Source organism: Mustela nigripes, chromosome 10 (assembly GCF_022355385.1).
Source record: "Mustela nigripes isolate SB6536 chromosome 10, MUSNIG.SB6536, whole genome shotgun sequence".
Taxonomy (NCBI): Eukaryota; Metazoa; Chordata; class Mammalia; order Carnivora; family Mustelidae; genus Mustela; species Mustela nigripes.
This window is the reverse complement of record NC_081566.1, coordinates 3,321,269-3,345,790: the sequence shown is the minus strand read 5'-3', so window position 1 is coordinate 3,345,790 and position 24,522 is coordinate 3,321,269. Positions and strand designations below refer to the sequence as shown.

The 24,522-nt window shown below is 39.0% G+C and overlaps 2 protein-coding genes across 14 annotated transcripts in view; one reads left to right on the top strand and one right to left on the bottom strand.

The window, feature by feature from the left end:
* PRRC2C (proline rich coiled-coil 2C) overlaps positions 1-24,522 on the bottom strand; it is a 94,906-nt gene that overhangs the window by 3,225 nt on the left and 67,159 nt on the right. For 5 of the 13 annotated variants that reach the window (XM_059412440.1, XM_059412443.1, XM_059412441.1 and 2 more), the window contains exons 21-34: positions 21,008-21,196; positions 20,606-20,857; positions 18,891-18,983; positions 15,841-15,942; positions 12,334-12,535; positions 8,911-9,114; positions 7,252-7,364; positions 6,773-6,909; positions 4,100-4,331; positions 3,799-3,921; positions 2,540-2,758; positions 1,859-1,962; positions 1,354-1,480; positions 192-428 (exon numbers count right to left, since the gene is read on the bottom strand). In XM_059412440.1, the coding sequence (XP_059268423.1) occupies positions 192-428; positions 1,354-1,480; positions 1,859-1,962; positions 2,540-2,758; positions 3,799-3,921; positions 4,100-4,331; positions 6,773-6,909; positions 7,252-7,364; positions 8,911-9,114; positions 12,334-12,535; positions 15,841-15,942; positions 18,891-18,983; positions 20,606-20,857; positions 21,008-21,196 (2,334 nt within the window). The remainder of the gene's footprint in view (positions 1-191; positions 429-1,353; positions 1,481-1,858; positions 1,963-2,539; positions 2,759-3,798; positions 3,922-4,099; positions 4,332-6,772; positions 6,910-7,251; positions 7,365-8,910; positions 9,115-12,333; positions 12,536-15,840; positions 15,943-18,890; positions 18,984-20,605; positions 20,858-21,007; positions 21,197-24,522) is intronic. The other 8 variants (XM_059412451.1, XM_059412452.1, XM_059412447.1 and 5 more) reach the window with 4 other exon arrangements.
* On the top strand, positions 11,379-11,713 carry LOC132025350 (large ribosomal subunit protein eL43-like; the record flags this gene model as incomplete). The annotated part of the gene is made up of 1 exon (XM_059412456.1): positions 11,379-11,713. A coding segment is annotated over one exon (282 nt), but the record flags the coding sequence as incomplete, so codon positions are not given.

The window sequence follows — 24,522 nt, the reverse complement described above, 5'->3', positions numbered from 1 at the left end:
AAAAAAAAAGATAAAAAATAAATTAAAAAAAGGGGAATAGGAGAAAAAAAAAGGAATAAATAAAAGTAGTTAGCTTAGTCAAATTAGCTGAGACAATGAATGCCTGGGTTTGTGGTTATGGGTCCAGAGGCATCTTAAGACATGGTTCAGAGACAGATGCTTGCTCTGTTGGCTGTTAACACTGTACTAACCTTCATGTCTTGTTCAGCCTTCAACGCAGCCTGGGCCTGATTACCTCTGACTCCAGATAGTGATCCACAAGGACCCCTGGCTACATGTGGCAAACGAGCATGGCTCATGAGGCCTGTGGTCAGCGGAGGAGGCATCTGACTGGCCAGTGCCATTGGTGGCCTCTGAACAGGCGCTGGGAAGGTGTTAGTATGTGGGGCTCTTACCAATGGAGGGACCAGGTTAGGCTGAGAGAGAATCTGAGTGAAAAAAACAAAACATACAACATTGAACTGTTAAAAAAAAATTTTGCCACCCAGACCAGGTTGGCTTATCTCAGAGTAAATCTGTGCCCATTCTGCCAAGTGAAAGGAAGTATGTAGGCATTTGTGCCATTCTACTATAGGGACCAAGAACAAACAGGCCATGCTTGGAGACTCTAACAGAAAAATTAGCAAAGCACGCTATGGCACTGTAGTTGGTTCCTGCATTTCAGCTACAAATTCTGAAGGGGGATGGAAAAGCTATTAAACAGGGTAATCTTTTTAAAAAGATGTAATTGCAGAAAAGGCACACACTTATACCAAACATAATCTGAAGATAAATCAAAGTAACACCAATTCAACACGTAAGTGTCTTCTCAGGACTCGACACTCATTTTCAGAGTTATGATAAATTTTAGTCGTTCCATTCGTTCAGCGAAGGGAAGAGAAGCCAATGTCTTTACACATATATTAGAACATCCTTTAGAAACTTTAACTCAACTACACACAGTTCTCTTAAAAAACAAAACAAAACAAAACAAAAACCCAACGACGACGACGACGACCACGTAACAAAAACTTTAAACCTAGAAAACTTTTAAGCACTGGGACCCTTCTCTGAAAGTCCACTTCTTCAAAAAAGATAAAAGAAACAGGACTGAAACAACCAGAGCTGTGTGGGGAATCTTTCGGCTACTCCTGTCTGCTTTAGCACTATACAGCTACTACCTGCAGCTCACGAAAAACTGCGGAGAATATCTACGAAGGTCATAAATGTACTGTTAAATAAGAAACTGTTTCTCATTAAAGACTATGTTTCTAAACTACTTATAATATGGCAAGATTATGAAATCAGATACTTAGCCAGATTAGCAATCATTTCCAAGTACATAATACTCATTTCTCACTCGTATCTGCCCACCTGGGGTGCAAACTGTGTAGGAAATGGTTGTGTCATTCTCACAGTGGCAGGGGCTGACGGGAACTGCTTCTGATAGACAATGCTGTTCATTTTGCTGGACTGGCTGTTCGGACTTGTGGAAGTAGCCCTTGGGAGAAAGCCGTCACGGGTCAGTACAGTAGTGCCAAATAAATGATATGCTGTTAGATCTTTAGAGACACTGCTCTTGGCAGACGCTTCATTTGTGGTAGCGGAGGAAAATCTACCAAGGGGAGTTACCGAACATTACGGTAGCAGAGAGACACTGGAGGGGCAGAGGTGAGAAAGAACTCTAGCTAGATTTGCCCTGTATTTAAAAAAAAATTTCTTAAAAATATAGTATAACATATACATTCTTAATTTAATAGCTTAACATTTCAGATAACACTATCAGAATGTCTTGTGCTTACCACAGGCCTGGTGACATAGTAAGAATCTAACAAACAAATTGTGTTTACTTATTTGGAAATTCAAATGCCCATTTTACCGGAAGGGACTAGATGTTGGTGTGGTGCTTCTACCGCTGATTGGAGGTGTGCCTGGCTTTATGTCAATGCCACTTCCAAAGGCTTTCAGTTCCATTTCAGACATCTGAGGAAAAAACAAAGAGAAGACTTAGCGCTTCTGGACCTCCATAAGCTAAAGAGGTAAAGAATCTTAGTACAAAAATCCTATAATTAAGTTTTAAATAAATTATCAAGGCCAAATTTATGGCCTTGATTTAATTTAAATAATAATTTAAATAATGATTTAAGTAAATTATCAAGGCCAAATTTGTGGGTAAAAAGTCTTAAAAGACTGTGTAAACCCAATTCATCCATAAAATTTGTGAATTCTTTGTTACTAAGTAAGAAACAGAGGAAGTCAAACACATCACAAGTAGATTTAAAAAGTTTTTTTAAAAAAAGGTACACTGGGGCTTGGGGCACCTGGCTGGCTCAGAGGGTGGAGCGTGTAACTCTTGATCTCGGGCTTGTGAGTTCAAGCCCCACACTGAGTGTGGAGATTACTTTAAAAATAAAAATTTTTTTTGAAAAGAGCACATCAGAGTGTGAGATCTCCTAGAGAGGTAAATACTTATGCATTTTATTTTTACAGATAGAAGAGGTATACATCTAAACACACAGCCCCAAATTCTCAAAGAACTGCAAATCCCTCTTTCACTTACTTTTCCTGTGGTGGCGATCATGCTGTGCTGTGTTCCAGCTGGGATCAATCCTCTGAAAGGCTGGCTTACTTGGGCCGGACGACTCAGGCTCTGGGCCTGGGCTTGTGGGGTGGTGTGCTGTAATGGGGGCTGAAGAGTCTGAGGCAGAGCGATTAAAGGCTGCCCTGTAGATCCAAAATTAGGTAATGAAAGCTGGGATGCTGGTAAAGGTACTGTAACCTAGAAAATAAGCAAAAAGAAACTGGCCATTTACTTGTCTCTGTCATCTGTACAGCCCTGTAACTCTCTAGACAACTCTAAAAACCTTAAAAGTAATAGTTGAAACAGAATACTTCAATCTATTAATATATTTCACATATTGTCTTTTGCTTAGCCGTTACCTCCATTCTTTTATTAAGGATGTAACAACAGACGACTAGCAGTGCAGACGCTAGCCAAACCACTACAAAGATGTCTGAATGAATCCACGGGATAGGTCTAATAAACACATAATACAATGAAGTCGTGGCATACAATTTAAGAAAGTAGTGTTGCTTCACTCTCCCAAACAGACATCTTTACTGTTTTCAGGTCTGACTAAAATAAGCTCTGACCAGAAGAAAAGTAACCTTTCAGTTTTCGTATAAGCAGTATCTAATTTGAATGTCAAGGTAACGGATACATTTATGAAGTTTCACCCCTAAAATAGCCACCAGAATACAGAAATGACTAACTGTTTGTCTCTCTCCTTCAGTCCTCCATGAACTCGTGAAGAGCAGATGCAGGACACTGTTGGCAGTTTGTGCACGTCTGTCATGTACACCCGGTCACAGGCTCCCACACTGTTCTAAGTACTGGACTGAGCAGCGTGACGGTCCGCAGAGGCCCCTCCCTCTCTAGCACAGATGCGTAAGCATACACGGGTACGCGCTTACATGGAACTGTATATCCCCGACAATGGTTTTCCAACTTTTATATGCATGGAATCCTTTGTTGAAATAAATGATTACATGGAAACCAATTTAAAATACAGCGCGAAAAAGCAGAAGTGACTGAAGTGGGGCTGAGGAGAGAGGTGCTGTGGGACTAAGCACGGTCCACCACCAGTGGACTCCACAGGATTCCTAGGACACCACAGAGAAAAGTCTGAAAACCACTGAGCCATCTCCCCATCTTGGTTCTATTAAAACTGCCAAGCAAAAACAAATGCAATAAAAGTAATAATAATAATAATAATAATAATAATAATAATAATAATGAAGAAAATTGAGGAAATTTACCATGCCATAGTTTACCTGCTGGAGAGCACTTGGTGACTGGGCAGTGTTATAAAAATTTGTCTGACCAGGCTGTTGTACTTGTCCAGAATAAAGATTTGAAGCCTGGGTAAGATTTGCTCTAGCCTAGAAAAAATTGTGTAAGAAAACAGCAGTAAGAATGAAATACTTCCAATTCAGACATCAAGGATGTACAATCTCTAAGAATTTTAGTATTAGGTAAAAGGACCTTTGGTTTTTCATGTCTTTTAACACTTTTTCTTTAAAAAGTGCATGATTCTAGCCCCCTGTGCTCCCGTCTTACCTGGAGAAGATGCGTATCAATTAGCTGGGAACCTCCTAGTCCCGATGCCTGGCCCAGCTGATGTTCATACAATATAGGAATAGGCTGCGTATTCGAAGTTTGTTGAAAGGCAAGACCTGATTGTGCCTTTGCAAGTTCCTGGTGTTGGACAGCTGGAAAGTTGTGGATGGCAGTACCGGAAAGAACCACAGACGGCTGGGACAGACTGCTCTGCATGAAGGCCGGCTGAGATCTACACAGGTATTAACAAGAAAAGACTTGTATTAGTAGTCAATTCTATTTAGGCATCTGGAAATCCTGGGAATGAGTATCCCAAATGACCAAGCGCTCTAACAAGCACAATTTAGACTGTGTCTAAAGTACGTGTTTCATGATTTAGAGCCCCAACACAACAAAGTTCTAGAGAGAGGCTTGCTCTTCCTGAGTAACTAACAAGAGTTTCTCCTCTTGAACAACGAGAATGATTCTCTTTTCATGTCTTCACTAGCAGGCTCAGAACCAGATCTGCCTTTCTCTTTGGTATCAACATTTTATTCAAATTTATAGCACCAATAGCTGATTTTTCTTATTTGTATTTCATTATTCTATTTACATGTGTGTCAATGTGTGTATTAAAAAGAAGATCTTGAGAGAGTGAGCGAGCTCGAGTGAGTGGGAGAGGGGTCAAGGGAGAGAGGAACAGTCTCAAGCAGACTTTGCTGGGTGCGGAGTCTAACGTGGGGCTCGAGCTACAACCCTGAGGTCATGACCTGAGTGGAAAACAAGGATCAGACTCAACCAACTGAGCCACCAGAGGCCCATATACTGCTTGTGGGAAATCTCAAGGCCTCTACAGAATGAAGCATAGTCGTCCAACATCAGGATTACCCACAAAGTTTCTGTTTGTTTTTAGTGAGGTATAATGGAAATGTAATGGATTAATTTCAGGTTTACAACATTATTCAGTATTTGTATGTATTATGAAATGATCACCACAGTAAGTCTAGTTAACCTCTGCCACCATACATATTCACAACAATACTTTTTTCTTGTGATGAGAACTTTTCTCAAGATCTACTTTCTTAGCGAATTTCTTTCTTTAAAGAGAGAGAGAATCCCAAGGAGGATCCAAGGCAAGGCTTGATCTCACAAACCCTGAGATCATGACCAGAGCTGAGATCAAGAGTCGGATGCTTTAACTGAGCCCCCAGGTGCCCCTCAGCAACTTTCAAATATGCAACACCGTGTTACAGTCGCAGGGTACAAACTGCTAGCTACAAAAAAAGTCATGGGAATGTAACGTACAGCATGGTGACTACAGTTTATAAGACTGTGGCACATTTGAATGGTTTTTAAAAAAACTACAACGCTGGAATCTGATTTCAGACTACCCTCTTACCTCTGGAATGGGGGCCTTCAAGCTATACTTTTACAAATGCTAAGATACGGAGTAACTGTATCAAGGCACTGGATTCAAGACTGTATTATCAAGAAGTAGTATCATTATGTTTTGTTAAAACTGACATTTGTGGCAGAAACAAAGGCCATTTAGCAGAAGTGCTAGCCTCAGGTCATGGGCAGTCTCTCTGCTTACGTGTCACATGTAAATCGGGAAAATGAAAGCATACGCTTATAAACCACGCCGTCCTGGGGTGCTTGAGTGGCGCAGCTGATTAAATGTCCAACTCTGGGATTCAGCTCAGGTTGTGATCTCGGGGTTCCACAACAGAGCCCCACATCAGGCTCTGTACTCAGTGTGAAGTCTGCTTAAGACTCTTTCTCCTCCCCCCTCCCGCCGTGGGCTCTCTAAAATAATCTTAAAAAAAAAAAAAAAAAAAAGACAAACCCCCCAAACTACTGTCTCGGCAGACGTTGATTCAGGGATCCGGTGTTAGTAAGCACTCTCCTGACGAGGCTGACAGCAAGAACAGCAGAAAGACACGGCAGGGACACAAACAATCGCTTTCCAAGGTTAAACCTGGGCCTTCCAATTCACTTGTCATTACTCACAATCACACATACAGCTGACGTTATTTTTCTATGGAACAGGTCTGCTCTTCAGAAATACATCTTCCAAGGCAATCGTTAAAAGGGGACTAGAGATGCAAAACGTCAGTGCACTGCTACTCCATCTCCCCCGGCGATGCAAGACACTAATTCATCACTGAGCTTTTTTTTCTGCACAGCTGGAAAGTAGCCCCAAACTTTCCAGCCATGCTGCAAGTAGCTAATACCAACTAAAAGGAGATTTCCTTAATCACAAAGCTAACTTACAGTGAATCGTTCAAAAAAACAGTTGCTTCTCTACTTGTCATCACTATCCTCACTGCCTCTGTTCCCTGCCCGGGGCCCTCCACCGCGCCTCCTGCCCCCCTGCGGTTCTCTGCCAAGCCCCACGCAGGCTCCAGGGCAGGCGCGGACGCACAGCTGCTCTGGAAGGGGGCAGGCAGCCTTCCAGGACCCTCAGCAGCTATTTCCTCTGATTCCTAATTGTTCTGGGATTGTTGTTATCCTCGTGTTCAAGAATATCTGAGATCTGACTTTGTTCAAAAAAGTCTTGACGGAAATTACTGAAAGCTAGGTTTTAAGACCTAAAATCCACAGGCTTCATCATTTCGAGGACTTCGGTGAGATTCTGGGGGAAAGGAGGAGCAGCGGGAGTGAGAGCGGGCTCAGCAGTCACGAAGCACGCACCTGTACGGCTGAAGCGAGGACGTGAACAACTCCTGAGCCTGGGACACAGCAGGGCCGGCTCCCAAGTTCAGCGGGGCCTGATGCTGTCCCTGCAGCGGCGCGTAAATGGGGATCGGGATCTGCTGAACCGAAGTTGGCTGCGATGCAACAAAACCACATGAGCACCCTCTACACAAATCACAGTATTTGGGAAAATAAAAGTTTGAGATACGAAAAGAACAGAAAACATCTATCAGCTCCCTTTTAAAACAAAACCAATGTAAGCATCTAAATTTTCCTTTCAATACATTATTCTAGACTGTTAGCCACTAAGTTCTGGCAAATTTGGGAAAGTATGAAAATTTTGCTAATACATACCAAGGTAACCACAGACTGTCCCATGTTCAACAGAACATTTCAACTTAAAGAGCCTTTCAGATACGTATTATACCATTAGCATGCCAAGAAACAAACACGTGATCAAAGCCTGAGCTATTTACCTGAGAGAGACCTGGCTGGAAGCCTTGCTGCTGAGCCAAGGACGGCGGCGCCAATCGTGCGTGCTGGGTATTGAATAAATGACTCGTGTCCATGTAGAAAGCAGGGATTTGAGCTATACAGACCATCAGGAAAAACAAGCAGTTTTAGGTGTCTAAGCTTCAGAATTTCCCAAAAAGTCACTAACATCCAAGTTTTGTAGCAGATTTTAAATTAAGTGAGACCACTGAAAACTAACACAGCCAAGGAAAACTAGAAAAATGAAAAGACCAAAAACTTCCAGCAGATAGGTATATGCAAATTAAAACAATAAAACTCTAATACAACAGGGGTTTGAACTGTGTATTTTTTTTCATATAATTCAGTGAAGTACTGTAATCATATTTTCTCCTTATGATTTTCTTAGCAACATTTTCTTTTCTCTAGCTTACTTAACTGTAAGAGTGCAGGGTACAATACATGCCAATATACAAAGTATGTGTTGCTGAACTCTTTATGTTACCAGTAAGGCTTCTGGTCAAAGGTAGGATACTTGTAATCAAATCTGGGGGAGTGAAAAGCTGTATGTGGATTTCTGACTATGTAGGGCATTGACACCCCTAATCCTTGCATTGCACAAGGGTCCACTATACTTTGAGGGTTTAAAAAAACACCCTCATACACTTCCAATGGGTATTAACTAGTGAAATCGGACATGATCTACTCAAGGTGAAAATGAACCCACTGGTTATCAGCAAATCTATTCTAATTCTGTATCAACCTACTAGAATTTAACAAAATATTTCAAAGGAACTGGAATTTAATAACTGAAAGAATCTGGTTTAGATGCTTGACAGATTTCTATGTATTATATAAACTATTTTGATCTGCTCTTTTTATGTATGTTTTGGAGAACTTCCCATACTGGTTTTTAATTTGTCACCATTATAAACAATACTGCAGTGAATGAACACACTCATACTTATGTCTCTGATGAACACTAAGTTTATCTATATGGTAAGATTCCCATGAAAGTTGTTACTACGGTTCAGTATATACATATAAAATATTCTCGTACTTTTCTAAAAGAATATGTCAATTTGTATACTCATCAGCCATGCACTTTAAGAAACTATTAATAATACCTGTGACCCTCATAAAACTGGGTATTATCAATCTTTCTAATATTTCCCATACAGAAAGGCAAGAAATAGCCTCACTGTTTATTTTGAATTTAAATCAGTAGTGAGTTTGAATATTTTTCAAATATTTATTTACTATTTAACTAAGATTAATGTTGTGGTATTTACTAGGGTAAGTTGCCCCAGTACCCCAACACAAAATTTTTTCTTTGCTAATCTTAGGCTTATTCTTCCCTATCAATTTTATTATTGATTTGTCAAGTTTCAGGTAATAAAGTTTTGTGACTCAACTGGAATAACATGAAATGTTTAAGTTATTTTGCAAATTACTAGACACTAATTTGTCTTGTATGTAATATACATGTAAGAAACAACTGCCAAGAGCCCCCTGGAACACTTATCAGAGAGAGAACATTAAATTCTATGATGAAACAAATCTGCAAAGCAGATAAAAATTATTTAAACTTGAGAGAAAAATGTGAGCATGTAAAAAATTCTTAATTTTTATGAATTCCTTAAACCCAATCCTAAAAATCTTACCTGCCGCAGACTGAGACACATAGACCTGCGGGCTCTGTTGTTGCTGGGCAATAAGGGAAGGCATACAGCTTAACTGTGAAAAATGACTTGCAGAAGGCAGGCTGCTTGTCTGTAACTGCTGGGGTTTCACTTTACAAATATTAGGAGGATCTGATGTGGTTGTAGATTTTGTACTCAAAGAAGAGGTAGTATATGTACCAGCTCCTATATGTGGAAGGGAAAAAGGTAGCATATTTTAAAGAGCCACTGTTGTTCACTATAAAAACAACTCAAGCACCAGCTAGACACTGGAAAATTCACGTTTACGCCCTGCAGATACTTACCATGCACTTAAGTAGCGATCATCAAATGTAAACAAGACTATGAAATCTGGAGAAATACGGTACAGTAAAAAAATGCAAAGAGAAGGAAATTAAAAGATAAAACTCACAAAATAAGGTGGCCAAGAGCCTATAGGGTTGTCAGTGTAGCCTCCAGCTAATGGTTCTTTAATCATCCCAAAGGAAAGGATGGTCAAGAGTTTCACTCACGAATGGCTAGCACAGATGTAGTAACACGGAAGGACAAAATGCTGCACCTTAGGAATAATCAAGAATGTAGGGGTGCCTATCTGGCTCAGTTGGAACAGCACCAATTCTTGATCTCAGGGTCACAAGTTCGAGCCCCACATTAGGTGTAGAGATTGAGAAATAAAATAAACTGAAAGTATAAATGCTCTGGAGAGATCACAACTGCTCCTAAAAAGTCATGTAAACAAAAGGTCAGACTTCTTTTCTTCTTTCCAGCAAGATACCTTACAGGCGATCTTAAGAGCTTCATTCAGTTATGAATGAATACTTAAACATCTTCTAAAGTCAGGCATAGATGGAACGGCACGGAAGAACAAAGTGCTGCACCTTCATACTCATCAAGGTAAAACAGGCCTTTAGAGATCATAATTGCTCCACAGCCATACGAACTTACGGTTATACTTAGTCCTCACTCTCCCTGTACATATACCAGCAAAAAACAGGTATATAATAATACCTTAAAAAGAAAATAAACTATTAATAAATAAGTCGAATTATAAAACATAAGATCCTGAAGGGTCAGATAGTTCTGCTGATCAGTGGGTGATGAGGATAAGATCATCATCATTTTTCCGGACTTCCAATGATGTCTGATCTAGGAGAGGACCAGGATCAAGGCACCTGTGTTCTTCCACTTGAGTCCTACTAGTAGGATGACTGGCAAGAAATATAAAAATTTATCCTAACTGATGAGAGTGTGGGGGAACCACACCTGGAAAAAAGTATACTTGACCTTGAACAACACAGGTTCATTAAGCTGTGTGTGGGTCCACTTACACACAAACATTTTTTCAATTAAATACAGTACAGTACTATAAATGTACCTTCTCTTATGATTTTAGTTAACATTCTTTCTCTTACTGAAAGAATACATCATATAATACATGTAACATATAAAAAATACGTGTTAATCAGCTATTGATGTTATTAGTAAGGCTTCTGGTCAAGAGTAGGCTCTTAGTAGTTAATTTAGGGGAAGTGATAGGTTTCTGACTGCACGTGTTGGTCGCCAAGTGTCAGTGCCCCTAACCTCTGCGTTGTTTAAGGGTCAACTGTGACCAGAAAGGAATCCTGCCAGTCCCTTTATTTCCTAATCTCTCCACTACACTATATTCCTGATTGCTTTATAGCCCCAACCCCTACCCACCCAAATGACCGGGGTCCCAGCCAGCACAATGAAGATGTCTTACAAATGGACGGTAGGGGATGCACGCTCCTGGATTTGAATCTGTTTGTCTTAATACATACTTCTGATTTCACATAACATCAAAATAACCATAGTACATCCCAAAGGCCAATTCTTTTGACACAGAATGCCAGAACAGTGAAAAACAGCAGTGCAATCACTAAATGAGAACCAGTCAAAGAAAGTAAATTCTGTGCTAGATGTATCTTATATCTTTTGGAAAGCAGCTTCTGATGAAACAAGATGGGATCGGTAGGGAGACAAACCATAAGAGACTCTTAATCCCACAAAACAAACTGAGGGTTGCTGGGGGGAGGGGGGTACAGAGAGAAGAGTGGGGTTATGGACATTGGGAAGGGTATGTGCTATGGTGAGTGCTGTGAAGTGTGTAAACCTGACGATTCACAGACCTGTACCCCTGGGGCTAATAATACATTAAATGTTAATTAAAAAAAAAAAAATGAAGGCAGCTTCTGCTGCTTTGTAAACATTAGGTAATACTGGGAAAGAATTTCTACAAAGAAATTTGTTTTTGACAGAAGCAACATATGGTCAAAGGGTGTACTTTCCTAGAGTCAAGCATTTTAGAAATTATTCAAGAACTATGAAGCCCCCAAAAGAAATATAGTTTAATGAAAGGATAATGTGCTAGTGAAAAATTTAAGTAAGAAGCGCACGGAGTCTCTTCCTCTCGGGGCTCAGACCTAGTTTGAGGCGACGTGGCTAAACGCACCAAGAAGGTCAGAATCGTGGGCAAATACGGGACCCGTTATGGTGCCTCCCTCAGGAAGATGGTGAAGAAGACTGAGATAAGCCAGCACGTGTACACTTGCTCCTTCTGTGGCAAAACCAAGATGAAAAGACGAGCTGTGGGGATCTGGCATTGTGGCTCCTGCATGAAAACCATCGCTGGTGGCACCTGGACCTACAACACCACTTCTGCTATCACAGTAAAGTCTGCCATCAGAAGACTGAAGGAGTTGAAAGACCAGTAGAAGCGCCGCCGTTTGAAACATTGCTAGCCTATAATAAATGGGTTAATTTATGTAAAAAAAAAAAAAAAATTTAAGTAAGATAAGCACTAACTTGGGGGCACTGACGGACTCTCCTTAAAAACAAACAAAACACCCTTCTCCCTGGCCAAAGAATGCAGTATGTATCACCTATTCAAATAACAAACTGGAAATTCTCTACCCCTAACTCTTCACCAAAAGATGTATGTCATTTCAACAGATTTAGGTCAACAGCTCCTTCAAATTAAATACAGATGATAAAAATTTACAACCTGCATGATTTTGTATTATTTCTGAGTTGGACTAACTAGCTACATAAGTTAAAAAATAAAAATCAAAAGATGAATTTTATAGAAAAATTTAGAGGAACAAGATAAACATCTTTTCACCAATTACTTAAAATACCTATAATGGGCAGGGGACGAGACACAAAGGGCATGGGGCCAGGCAGAAGGTCCAGAAAGCAAAGTGTTCTAGCAAGTCATCAATAACTCTTTGCTGAGCTAACTGAAACCGGAAGAGGGCTAAGGTGGGGTTGTAGGGGCAAGAAGAGTTTACTAGATAGCTGACAATCAGATCCTGTGCAGTAAACAGGGGGGTAGTAAACAGGAAAAAATTATAAGACATTTAAAGGAAAGGTACGAACACCTTCTACCTGACAGTGATGTTGTGGGAGTGACGGAAGCGACAGGGATCTGAGGCACGGACGCGCTGGAGAACGAGCTGTAATTAGCAGCGCTTGGTCCACCGGCGCTGCTGCTGACTCCACTGGCGATTGGAGGTGCTGTGGAAGTTACTGGAGAGCCCTTCTCCCTCACATTTGGAGAATTCTCCCATGCCTTGCGTGCAGACTCCATCTACAATAGAATGCACATTTTTTTTAAAGCAAAAAACAAACAAAAAACCCACGATGCTAACACAGAATATACATATATACTCATACATACGTGTGTATATTTTTAAATTCCAAGTATAACCTTCCAAAAAATGGCAAAAATAAAAGATCAAGACCTAAGGCTTTCAAACCTTTCACTTGTCCCTTTATCTTTGTTCTCTTCCGCTAACTGGGAGGCAGTGGGCTGTAATTATGTCTTTAAGGAGAGCTTGTTGACAGCTCTGGCAAAGAAGTCAGCAAAACAGAGAAAGTCACAGCTCCTGTTGCACGAAAATATGAGTCCCCAGAGCACTGGGGCATAACGATGGAAATGCCACACCCTGTAGGACTACCTAAGGCTCTGCCTCCGGTCGGAAAGGCGCTGAAGGCCCTCCGTGAATTCCCATTCCTTCGATCCTTTCTCTGTAAGGCTGCAACTGTCAATGGCAGAGGACAGGTACCTTTTGTTTAGCTGTTTTATGTTCAGTGTTGTAAAAGGCAAAGTAACTAACCAGACAGGTTTTAAGGTTTGGATGCAGTAAAAGTATTCCTTGTTTTACACCCAGATCTCATCAAGCATGTCAGACTGCAACTGTGCACTACAGATTTTAGCTTTTTCTTAAAATGTGGACAGACTGGGGTGCCTGGGTAGTTCAGTCGGTTAAGCATCCAGCTCTAGGTTTTAGCTCAAGTCATGATCTCAGGATTGTGGGGCTGAACCCCAAGTTGGGCTCTGTGTTGGAAATTCTCCCTCTCCCTCTGCTTCTCACCCTGCCTGCCTGGCTCAGCTGTTAAGCATCTGCCTTCAGCTCAGGTCGTGATCCCGGGGTCCCCGGACTGAACCCCGCCTTGGGCTCCCTGCTCAGCAGGAAGCCAGCGTCTCCCTCTCCCACTCCCCCTGCTTGTGTTCCCTTTCTCGCTGTGTCTTTGTCAAATAAATAAAATCTTTAAGGAAAAAAAATGTAGAAGCATATCTTACTTTAATCTATCTAGACCAGTGTTATTCAACAGACATATAAATGCAAATCATGTATAATTTTTCTAATAGCTGCATTCAAAAAAATAAAGAGGTAATACTAATTTTGGTAACACATTTTATTCAACCCATGAATCTACAATTAAAACCTAAATCAACACAAAAATTGACATTTTAACTTCTAAATATGAACATTTCAGACCCAGTGTCTATTTTATTTTACACTTACAGCATATACTACAACTTGGATTAGCCACATTAAAGTGTTTATTAATGACATGTGGCTAGTGGATCCTAAGCTGGAGGGCACACATGTAGGTCCTCCAATAGGAGGGAAATTGAAACACAGATTGTGAAGTTTTTACTACTAGCCAAAATACTGGGCTGTGGAAAAAACAAACAAACCACAAGGTAATCTATAAAATTCAGCTACCGAAAAATCAAGTAACAGTTATTAATGCCGTATTTAGGAAGCTGTTGTTGTTCCTTGAAGTACCAACTTTAAAATTTTTAACCTTATTAAATTTTAATTGTAAGAATGAGTAATTGTTACATATCTTCACTGCTTTCTTGTTAAAATACATGTTACATATAATTCAAGTTTTCCTCAGATGACTAATATCATCACTATAATACCAAAACATGGGACACTTTTAGGTTTTTGTGAGTCTTCTCACAATCACCTTGCTAGTTTCAAATGTGTTTTATTTTAAAACAAGTCTTGGTAAGTTAAAAAAAAAAAATCAACAAATTTTAAAAATTTAGGCTAAAGTTAGACAAAATGCAATCTGTACTGAGATTTAATGGTTTAGAGCAGTTCTATAGAGCACACATTGCCTTTTATACTAGTTTTGTCATGCTGGGAATGCATAAATTGCAGCTAATCAAACCTGTATAATATACAGGCCACACACGTATGGCTTCATTTCATTTCTTCAGCAACAAGAAAATTTAGATTCTATTTTTAGAAATTCAAGAAAACAAGTACATTTATTTAATTATATTAGTTTTCCCCTTGACAAATATACTGTCAGTAAAATCCATATAATAAAACTTTTCTATACTTTATATATTATCCAAATAGAGAGATGTCAGAAGAAGTAAAGAAACCAGAGAAAGTTTTAAGCAATGAAATCTGATTTAAATTCACTTTAACTCTAAATGCGTATTTCTTCTTAAAAACATTAAGTGAAAGGCAAGGCCGAATGGGTTCTCTGAAGAATTAACATCTGGTCTAAAGAAGAGTTCATGATCTTGTATTTGCTCATGTGAAACTGGACCAGCCTTGACTGGCATGTGGTGAAAACCACACGGAAGACACGGCAGGAAACAGACTGAAATACGCATTGCAGCGGGAAAAGCATAAAGGCTAAGCAGGAACCAGCAGTGAAGAGTCAGACTGGACAAGGATGGGTGCTGACACAAAGCAGAAGTGGTTGTCTCATAAAATTTCCTCTCGAACTTCTAGAAATGAACACTGGCCAACACGTTTCCCCCTCTTGTCAAGGTCATCAGTGATTCACTGTCAACCACTGCACCAGCATTAGGAAATCCTGCTACAGGCGTTAAATACTTGCCCGATTATAAAACTGAACAAACACCACCAACGGGATAAATGGATGCACATTAAAGCATCTTCATTTGAATTTCATGTCCCTTTTTTAACCACTGACTGATCCTGGAGGTGAACAACTGATTTAAAATTCTCTTAAGGAACTGTAAAGAAGCATTAGTAACATAGCTCAGTATTATAAACACAACAGGAGATAAAAAAATAAGCCTGCATTGCTTGATATAAAAAAACCTGTTGTCTATAATCTCTTTTGCCCTCTTATTCAAAAAGTATCCAACAAAAATCAAATCAAATCAATTTGTATTAATTACCTCTTCGTAAAATATTCTAATTATTACAATGCATTCATTCAATTCACCGAGTTTATAGGGACAGGAAATGAGCAGTCTTACCATTATGGGAACTTAGGATAAATACCAACAACAAACATGCAACACAACAAGCCAGCTGGTTTTATACACAACTAATATATCCAAAAATGAAGGTCTCTAAGAGGAAGTCAGTACAAACACGGAATATAAAAAGGCTTTCCTGTATTTTTAAGACAAAATTCACAGGCATAATAGGCCTTCCTTTAAAGTGGTATTAGAAGTTAGTAAAATTTTAAGGTATAATTTGACATAACTCTATTTCCTCAGCTTAGTATTGTTGCTTACCACAAAAATACCAAGAGTATTTCTAACTTATGTCCCCTAGCATGCATCATCAAGGACCTTTAGGAGAAGGATGTTGTACATACCTTGAAGGTGAGGCTGAAAGTAGTGGGAGGAGCTGAGGTTAGGCCGGTGCTCTGTTGTATAGTCTCCCTCTTAGGGAGGGGGAGGGTGTTGGGCAAGGGCACCTGTAAAGGTAGGCAACACATATATATCATAATCTAACTAGGTCTGCTACAAAAGCCCCATTACAGATACTGCTAAAGTCCTCCTCTAAGGGTATTTATTTTTCATGAGCCAAAAGGAATATCTGATTAGAGGTACACTGTGTCTGCATCAATTGATAATTCTCAACATCTTAGAGAAATACTATCTGCTTTTTTATGCATGTAATTACAGAAAAAGAACCTGTCCCAAATACTAGGTATATACTTGAAAGCAGTGCCTCAAGTATTTTAAGTAATTTTAATGTGTACAACAGTGACCTGGCATGTTATTAAAGTGCAGATTCTGGCCAGTCGGTCTGGGGTTAAGGCCTGCAATTGTGCACTTCAAATGCAGTGATGCTCTGGTCAGTGGCCAAACATACGTAGCAAAGCTCTAAGGGATCCACAGATTCCTTCAGAAGCATTTAACATGATACTGTAATTATTCAGAAATTAACCTCGTTCCTGCAATACAGTCTACATTCTTATAACTATAATCAAGAACAAAATTAAAATCAGGAGCAAAGTACAGAATATATCACCACAGTGCTTGTTACACTAAGCAAAACACTTTCACTATAGTTATAACATGATTATGGCAAATATTTTTAGAAACATTAAGATATTAGAAACAGTAACCAAATCTCTTTTTTCCTTTAAGTCTCTGGATCTTGAAATTTTATTATGTACTACTGTATGACTGATTTTAATGGTTCACTTAGTTATTCAGATAAAGTGACTGAGATGCTCGGAGGTTTTAAGATAATCACGTTGTGGTACTATGGAGTATCTAACAGAGACTGATAATACTATGGGCTATTGGATGGAGATTACTTTAAATACAAATCTTTAAAATAGCTGTGCTAGGAATAATCAAAAACACCTTCATTTAGATCTTTACGACACTTAAGTATTCAAAATGATTGTGTATAGGTAACACTAAGCAATAAACAACCAGCTAATCCTTAAAAAGTACTTTAAGTAATAAGTACTTAAATAAGTAATAAGTCTTTATTAAGAACGATTTTTTCAAAAGACAAAAGTTCTGTGCATAAAAGGAACCCTTCCTTAACCACACTGAGGAGTGAGAAAGGAACATTTCAAAAGGTCCTAAAATTTTCCCATGCAGAACATTTGTTTTTAACAACTACATTAATCAAATTCAGAATCCCCACCGCACTCGGCAGAAATTCGCAGCACTGTGACATCACTGCAGACTGAAGACCATCTGTAATGCTCCCTGACCCAAGGTGGATGTTCCTGTTTTCAAACGTACACTGGATACATAATTAAAAATAAAATGTAGACTATTTGCTTAGACACAAGACTGGGTCTCTCCCCTTCAGTGGTCCTGCATGCACAAGTCTCACTACATTTTAATTAGATCACACAGAAACACTCAAATGGATATTTCCAATGACAATGAAGGGTTCTGAGAATAATCTTTCTTTGCTTACTTGTATTTCATAAATCACATTTTTAGAGGGTGATTTGGCAGAAAGCATCATATACTCTATATTTTCTAAATGAGAAAATGCACAATTTAAGTAAAATTAAACTCCGAGATATTACTGATTCAGTATTTAATAAGCAACATAGTGCCACTGACTCCCTATTAACTGACAGGGAGTCTTTTTGTCCTTCCCAAATTTCCCATTACTTTTTTACCCCTTTAAAAAAAAAAAATTAACATGTTATGTATTATTTGTTTCAGAGGTACAGGTCTGTGATTCATTGATCTTACACAGTTCACAGCGCTCACCACAGCACATACCCTCCCTACTTACAGGAAGTTAAATAAATTTAAGACTTCCCCCAAAAGTGTTGGTGGGAAAGGGTCTGGCATGACAAGTAAAGCTTCGCTACATCTGTGAGCTGGACAGATTATATGAATCGGCTCCTACAAAGCTCTCCTGCCATGAAAAAAAAAAATGTGTGACACAGCTGCTTTTTTCCTCAGTCCTCACATCCTACAGCCCGACTAAAGTTGGATTAAATGATTCCTAAATTACCTCACCTCTCTACAATTCTATACTTGATACTAGAAAGAAGAACAGACAGCATAGGAAAAACATTGTAAGGCATAAGATTTTTATTCTCAAAATGACAGTTAAAGCCCTTTGTGAGAAACCTTTAAATATATCCATGAAGGAGATTTTTGAAAAGAATGAGCCTTTGCTCATTACAGAGAGCTTTATATAAAAGAGAGAGCAGCTGACCAAATTTCTACCACACCTGCCTTCCAAACCAAGGGCCTTCCATACATGTACCTGCTAAAATGCTCCTCTACACAGAGGGTAGCGAACGTGTCTGGATTTTCAACTTTTTGCCAGTCAATGATCTAGGCAAAGGGATGGACTGTACTGCCTTAACATAACCCTGAATTGTAACCCAGCTGTTCTGGAGAACTACTGCCAAAAATTTTACATGGCTTACTACCGCTTTTTAACACAGCATTTAAGAGTTTCTGAAGCTACATACACATTATAGTTCAGACTTCACAACAGGATTGTTGCTAAGGTACAGCAAAAAAAAAAAAAAAAAAAAAAAAAAAAGTTTTTTTTTTTTTTAGGTCAAAAAGAAACCCCTGAATTCTTGGCAACATCCTGATCGCTTTCTGTATTGAGAGAGCTTTCACTGCACTGTGAGAAGGTTTCATCTAAAAACAAAATTATCAACAAAATAAATTACTGAACTTGCAGAATGTGGATGGAAAGAACAAAAATTCTTACCAAAACCAGGTTAACAGGATTAGTACTTATGAAACTGAGCCGAAGTTTTGACTATTTTGCTAATTATTAGTACTCCAAAATGCAAGTTCACTATAGCCCTTTCCCAGAGAAGAATTAAATACTGGTCACACACGATGTATTAGATAGTAAGAGCCAGGGTCCTAACCACACTTTTCACATGTGAGGCTGATTACTTACATTATTAACCAAAGTATCCTCCATCTTTGCATTATTAGTAGCCACAGTGTTGGGCAGAGAAGAAGAAGGTGTAGTATAGTCTGTTACAGACTCCTGTGGAGTAGCAATAGAAAAAAATACGTTGTAAACTAAATTAATGACTCACTTTCTAATGGCAGCCTAACAGTTGTAAAGTTGGTCTGGAGCAAAGCAGGAGAGGAGAGCAGATCTTAAGACTCAACTTACTCAAATCTTAAAAGACCAATACTGTGACGAAAGAAACGTGGACTCATCATGGAAGTGGTGACCTTTCAGCTGCCGGGTCCTGTACATTTTTTTTTTAATGCATTGCTGTATTGTATGTCCACTATACTTGAATTAAAAAAATTTTTTTTTAATTTAAATACAGGGACTCCTGGGTGGCTCAGTGGATTAAAGCCTCTGCCTTCAGCCAGGGTCCTGGGACTGAGCCCCACATGGGGCTCTCTGCTCAGCCTGAAGCCTGCTTCCCCCCACCTCTGCCTGCCTCTCTGCCTACTTGTGATCTCTGTCAAATAAATAAATAAAATCTTTAAGATATATAGATATATACACATTGCACTGTACTAGAAGGCTGCCAAAAGTACCAACTATTTAATTCAATGGGTTACTAAAAGAACTCTGTGTGGTTCTCGTAATTTATAACTTACTTTCAACTACTGATTTTTTATTCTCTTCAAAATACAACACAGATAAATGAATGTCAGCCTTTTTAGGATAAATTTATCATCATGAATCTCTTCTTTAAATATGGTAGAGGTGGCTTGCAAGAGTTTTTTATTTACATGTATTGTTTATATAGCAATTAAAATGAAAAGTAGTCAAATAACATTAAAGTTCCCACTTACCTTTCTTTTCAATATGTACCAGAGTGAACATAAAATGGCAGATATAAATTTTGCTATTCCAACAGATGTTAGTCCACATAAGTCACTCAGAGTATCTTTTGCATCTTGACTTAATGATTATTTTTAAAGATACACACTTTTCATTCAATGTGGTCCCTAAATTCAAGTCAGTTATTTCCTCTGGTGCTCAACCAACGAAACAATGATCTATTCCAACCCTGGAAGAAAACTGCCTATACTGCAGTTACTGAAAATTTACTGACTTAGTTCCTGACTTGAAAATCTCACTAGTGGACAAGCTAAGACACCACAGTATCTCCATTAACAAAATAAAAATCTAAACAATCTTTCCAAAGCCTGTAAACCCAAGAAAAATCATTTTAATCCTATGTACATATTTTTCACTTCAAACTGGAAGAGTATAGATTTTCACAGGCGCCTGGGTGGCTCAGGGGGTTAAGCCCCAGCCTTAAGCTCAGTCGTGATCTCAGGGTCCTATGATCAAGGTTGCATCGGGCTCTCTGTTCAGCGGGGAGCCTCCTCCCCCACCCCCACTTGTGATCTCTCTGTCAAATAAATAAATACATAAATAATCTTTAAAAAAAAAAAAAGGTATGGATTTTCACCTACCTAAAGAAATATTTAAGAAATTTCTTTAGACCACAAATGCATACAATGAAGTAAAACATTCTCTGCAAAATCATCACCCAGACAGTTTACAGAATTCTATGCCTCAAGCCAAAATAAAAGAAAAAGGAGAACAGAAAGAATGAGTGCTGTTCCTACTTCCCCCCTCACTGTTAACATGGTTTGCACCACCCGAACCCGTGGCCACCGCGGGCCGCCTACCTTCACATCAGCGCCGTACTCTGTGGACGACACTGAGATCATCGCTCCTATTTCAGTCGATATTTCCACAACTGCTTTGCTTTCCTTTGTTGTTACCGGGTCTGTGCTTCTTACCGCAGCGGGGCTTGGTTTCTCTTGTCCTTCTGGCTCCGCCTGTTGGGCATCTTTTACTTTTCTATTTTTTAATGAACGTTCTTTTCCAATAGGACCTGGTTTATGTTCTTTATTTTCTACCGGACTCAAATCTGGAAGCTAAAAATTCAATGGTTATGACAAATGTATTATGATCACAGACATTCACTGAAAACTAAATTCAATTTCAAAACCATCACTAGTTGTCCCACTGAAGTGTTAGTGGCCTTCATACAGTTCTACCTGGATGGAGTATGAATTATCATCTACCTTCTGGGCTTTGATGGGGCCCGCCCGTGGCTGTTTCTGCCGCTGTTCTTTAGGTTCTGGTATCTTGTCAGTAGTTTTTTCAGAGAGTACAGGCACAATTTCATTTTCATTCCCATTCGAAGCTGGAGCACCAAACTGAATTGTGTCAATTCCAATTTCAACTCCACTTTCTTGACCATTTTTTGTTCCCTAGAAAGAGAGTATTTTAAAACTTGCTTATCTAAGCAAACAGAATTCAAATATGACTGAATGATGTAGTAGCCCGTATTTCAATAGTACAATGGAAGAATCTATGTATTAATGGACACTGATCGTGTTTTGAGAAACTTTCCTTTAGCCACTACTGATCTGTATCAAAAAAGGAGTAAAATGAAAACTAGGAGAACATTTAAGTTTTGACTTATTTATTTTAAAGATTTATTTATTTGAGAGACACACACAGACCACACGTGCATGAAAACAGGAGTCGGGGAAGCAGCCGAGGGAGAGGGAGGAGGACAGCAGCAGACTCTAAACTGAGCAGGGAGCCCAGTGACACCAGGACCCAGACAGACACCATGACCTGAGTCAAAATCAAGAGTCAGACGCTCAACTGACTGAGAGCCACCAAGGCCCCCAAGACTTAAATTTCTGAAGTCCTGGCTTAATGCGTCAGGAGTTTCACTGTGAGCAGATCACAGCCTCAAGCTATTTGCTCCTTGAACTCGAAAGTAAAAGCAACAAACAGACAAAGACAGCACCAGCAACAAATCAACAGATGAATGAATGAGGGAGAGAAGATAGCAACACCAGTGTCACCTACTTTTTAAAAAATTTTTTAGAAAAAAAAAGAAAAAAAGAGAAAAAAAAAGTTAAAAAAAAAAACCAAAAATAAACCAAAAAATTTTTTAGAATTTTTAAAAAAGATTTTATTTATTTATTGACACAAGGAGGCAGAGAGGCAGCAGAGAGCCCAATGATGATGCGGGCTCCATCCCAAGACCCTGAGATCATGACCTGGGGCAAAGACAGAGGCTTAACCCATTAAGCCACCCAGGTGCTCCCAGTGTCACCTACTTTTAAAAAAGTATACATGGAAATAAAATGAAAACAATGTCCATCAAAATAATCTGTGATTGGTAATGAAGTGCACACACCTTAAGAATCCAGTTAAACTGTTAATTTATGTGGCATCTTCTTTGTGCTAGGCACTGATCCAGATAGACTCTAAGAATCTAACTTGCAGAAGTTGCAATAAAGTGAATGGAGAAAATGAACAAGTAGAAAATCAGATGAGGGATATGCAAAAATCAAAGTATGGTTCAGTCACTTGAGATTGACAGAAAAAAGTCCCAAAGAGACCACACTGATGCTCAATCCACAAGACAAAATCAGCAGCAAGTGATTCCAGCAGAGCAAACACCTCGTGTAGAGGTTAAGAATTAAAAAAAAAAAAAGAAAAGAAAAAGTTTAGTGAGACTGGAACATGGCAGGTATTAAAAGCAGTAGTAGAAAATGAACAAGCAGAAAGCTAGAAAATACAATTTTGTAAGCCAGAGGTGTTTGTAACAATTACTTAATATTTTCAGAAATAAACAGACAAAAGTTGGGACAAAGTTTAACTTCAGGCTTTGGTCTCATAATCGTATCATTGCTTTGTATTAGTTTTAGCATCCCTGAACTCACCGCATCAATTACTGTGTAAGGTTACTATTAAATTTATTAGTGTAACAATGTCCACATTATGGAGAGGCTGTGTCATTCAGACTTATTTTTAGTATCTGAACATTCTCTTTCAAATACAGGCTAACATTACTTATGTAACTTAGAATAAAAATCTCTATTTGCTTTAGTCAATGCTGAAATTCTGTAGTTAGTTCAGTATAAATGTACAGTTAGTATCAGAAAAGTCAAACAGTAATCACTGAAACCCACTGACTGCGTAGAGAAACAAGAAGTTACAAATAGTTCAAAGAAATTAAAAAATAGATGGACAATTAATAGAACCGGTAGAGTATGTTAGTTTTAGGAAAAATACCATATCCCTTGAAACAAAAAAAGTGTACAAAATACACATAACACAAGGAAGGGTAATAGAGCTCAGATTATGTATTATCAATCTTTGTGAGACTATCCCGTGTATCTAACACGCACTGCCCTGAACCAAATAGTCACTAAGGAACGCATTTCACCAGAGCAACTTAAGTCCCACCAAGGAATTCTCTCCGTTCTCTGAAATGAATTAAAACTGAAACGTGACTTTGCTAGCTCTGAAGCTCACCATGAGGCAATATTCCAAAATCATGAGCAATGAATGTCCACCAAAAACCATCACATTTTACCCAGAAAACATAAAGAACATAGAGGATGAAGAAAATGTGTGTGAGAAAGACGAGATCCCACCAAAGGAATTTCCTCCTCCAACCGGCTGAAGGCAGATGTGGGCGTTCTGTCAGTGCTGCAAACCTACAGGAGAACCTTCACAACAGAAATCTGGCAGCTAAGAGTGCTGAGAAATCATTATTCCTATACTGAATGTCAATTTAAAAACTGGGACTAGACATTTTAATAAATTCATTAAATCCAGTGCACCCATCCAAAACAAAGAAGCTTTCCACTTCGTCCTTCACTATTAGCATGACATAGCTATGTAAGAAATGCTACAGTTAATCCTAGTGTCCATACCAACCAGCAGAAGAAAAATGATTAAACGGAGGATCCTACACACCGAATGCAGTGATTCCGTATTTTACTTGAGTTCCCTGTAGAACTTTTAAAACAGCTGCTGAGGTCTTCTCCACACCTAAGTCAAAAAGCTGAAGTGGGGCAGGGGCAGCAGGAAGACTTCTTTAATGATGTCTTTAAATTTTTAAAAAATTCTGTACTTTTTACCTATTGTCACGTGTCTCTGTTCCTCCTTCACAGCCAAACTACTTTCTCTAAGTTCTCTATATGCAGCTTTCCTCCCACTTTCTCTTAAATTCACTCTAACCAGGCTTTTGTGCCTACTGCCCCATTGACACCAGGGACCACATTATCCGGTCCAATTCTCAGGCCTAACTTACCTGACCACCCAGCAGAATCTGACACACTTAAATTATCCCTCCTTTCAACTCACCTTTCATTGAGATTTGAAAACCCTTTTCCAAGCCCCACATTGCCAAATGGGAAAGGCTTAGGACTTAGCCTCAGATTCTCTTCTCTTTTCTAACCACTCTTCCTTGGTGGTCTCATTCAACTCACTCATTTTAAGCACCATCTAATCAATAGCTGTGAAATTCATGTCTCCAAACTAGATTATCTCCTATGAACTACAGACTCTTCCATCTAACAACCTACCCAGCAGCTCCACTTAGATTTGTAACAAACACTCTAAACCTAACAACACACCCCTTATATTTTCCAAACTCCCTTCTACTTTCCCTCGTTACAGACCCGTTATTACAGCTTCCAATCACGATTGATGGCAACTCTATTCTTCTTGCTCCTCAAGTCAAAAACTGGGGAGATAAATTGTGTTCTTTTTCACATTCTAT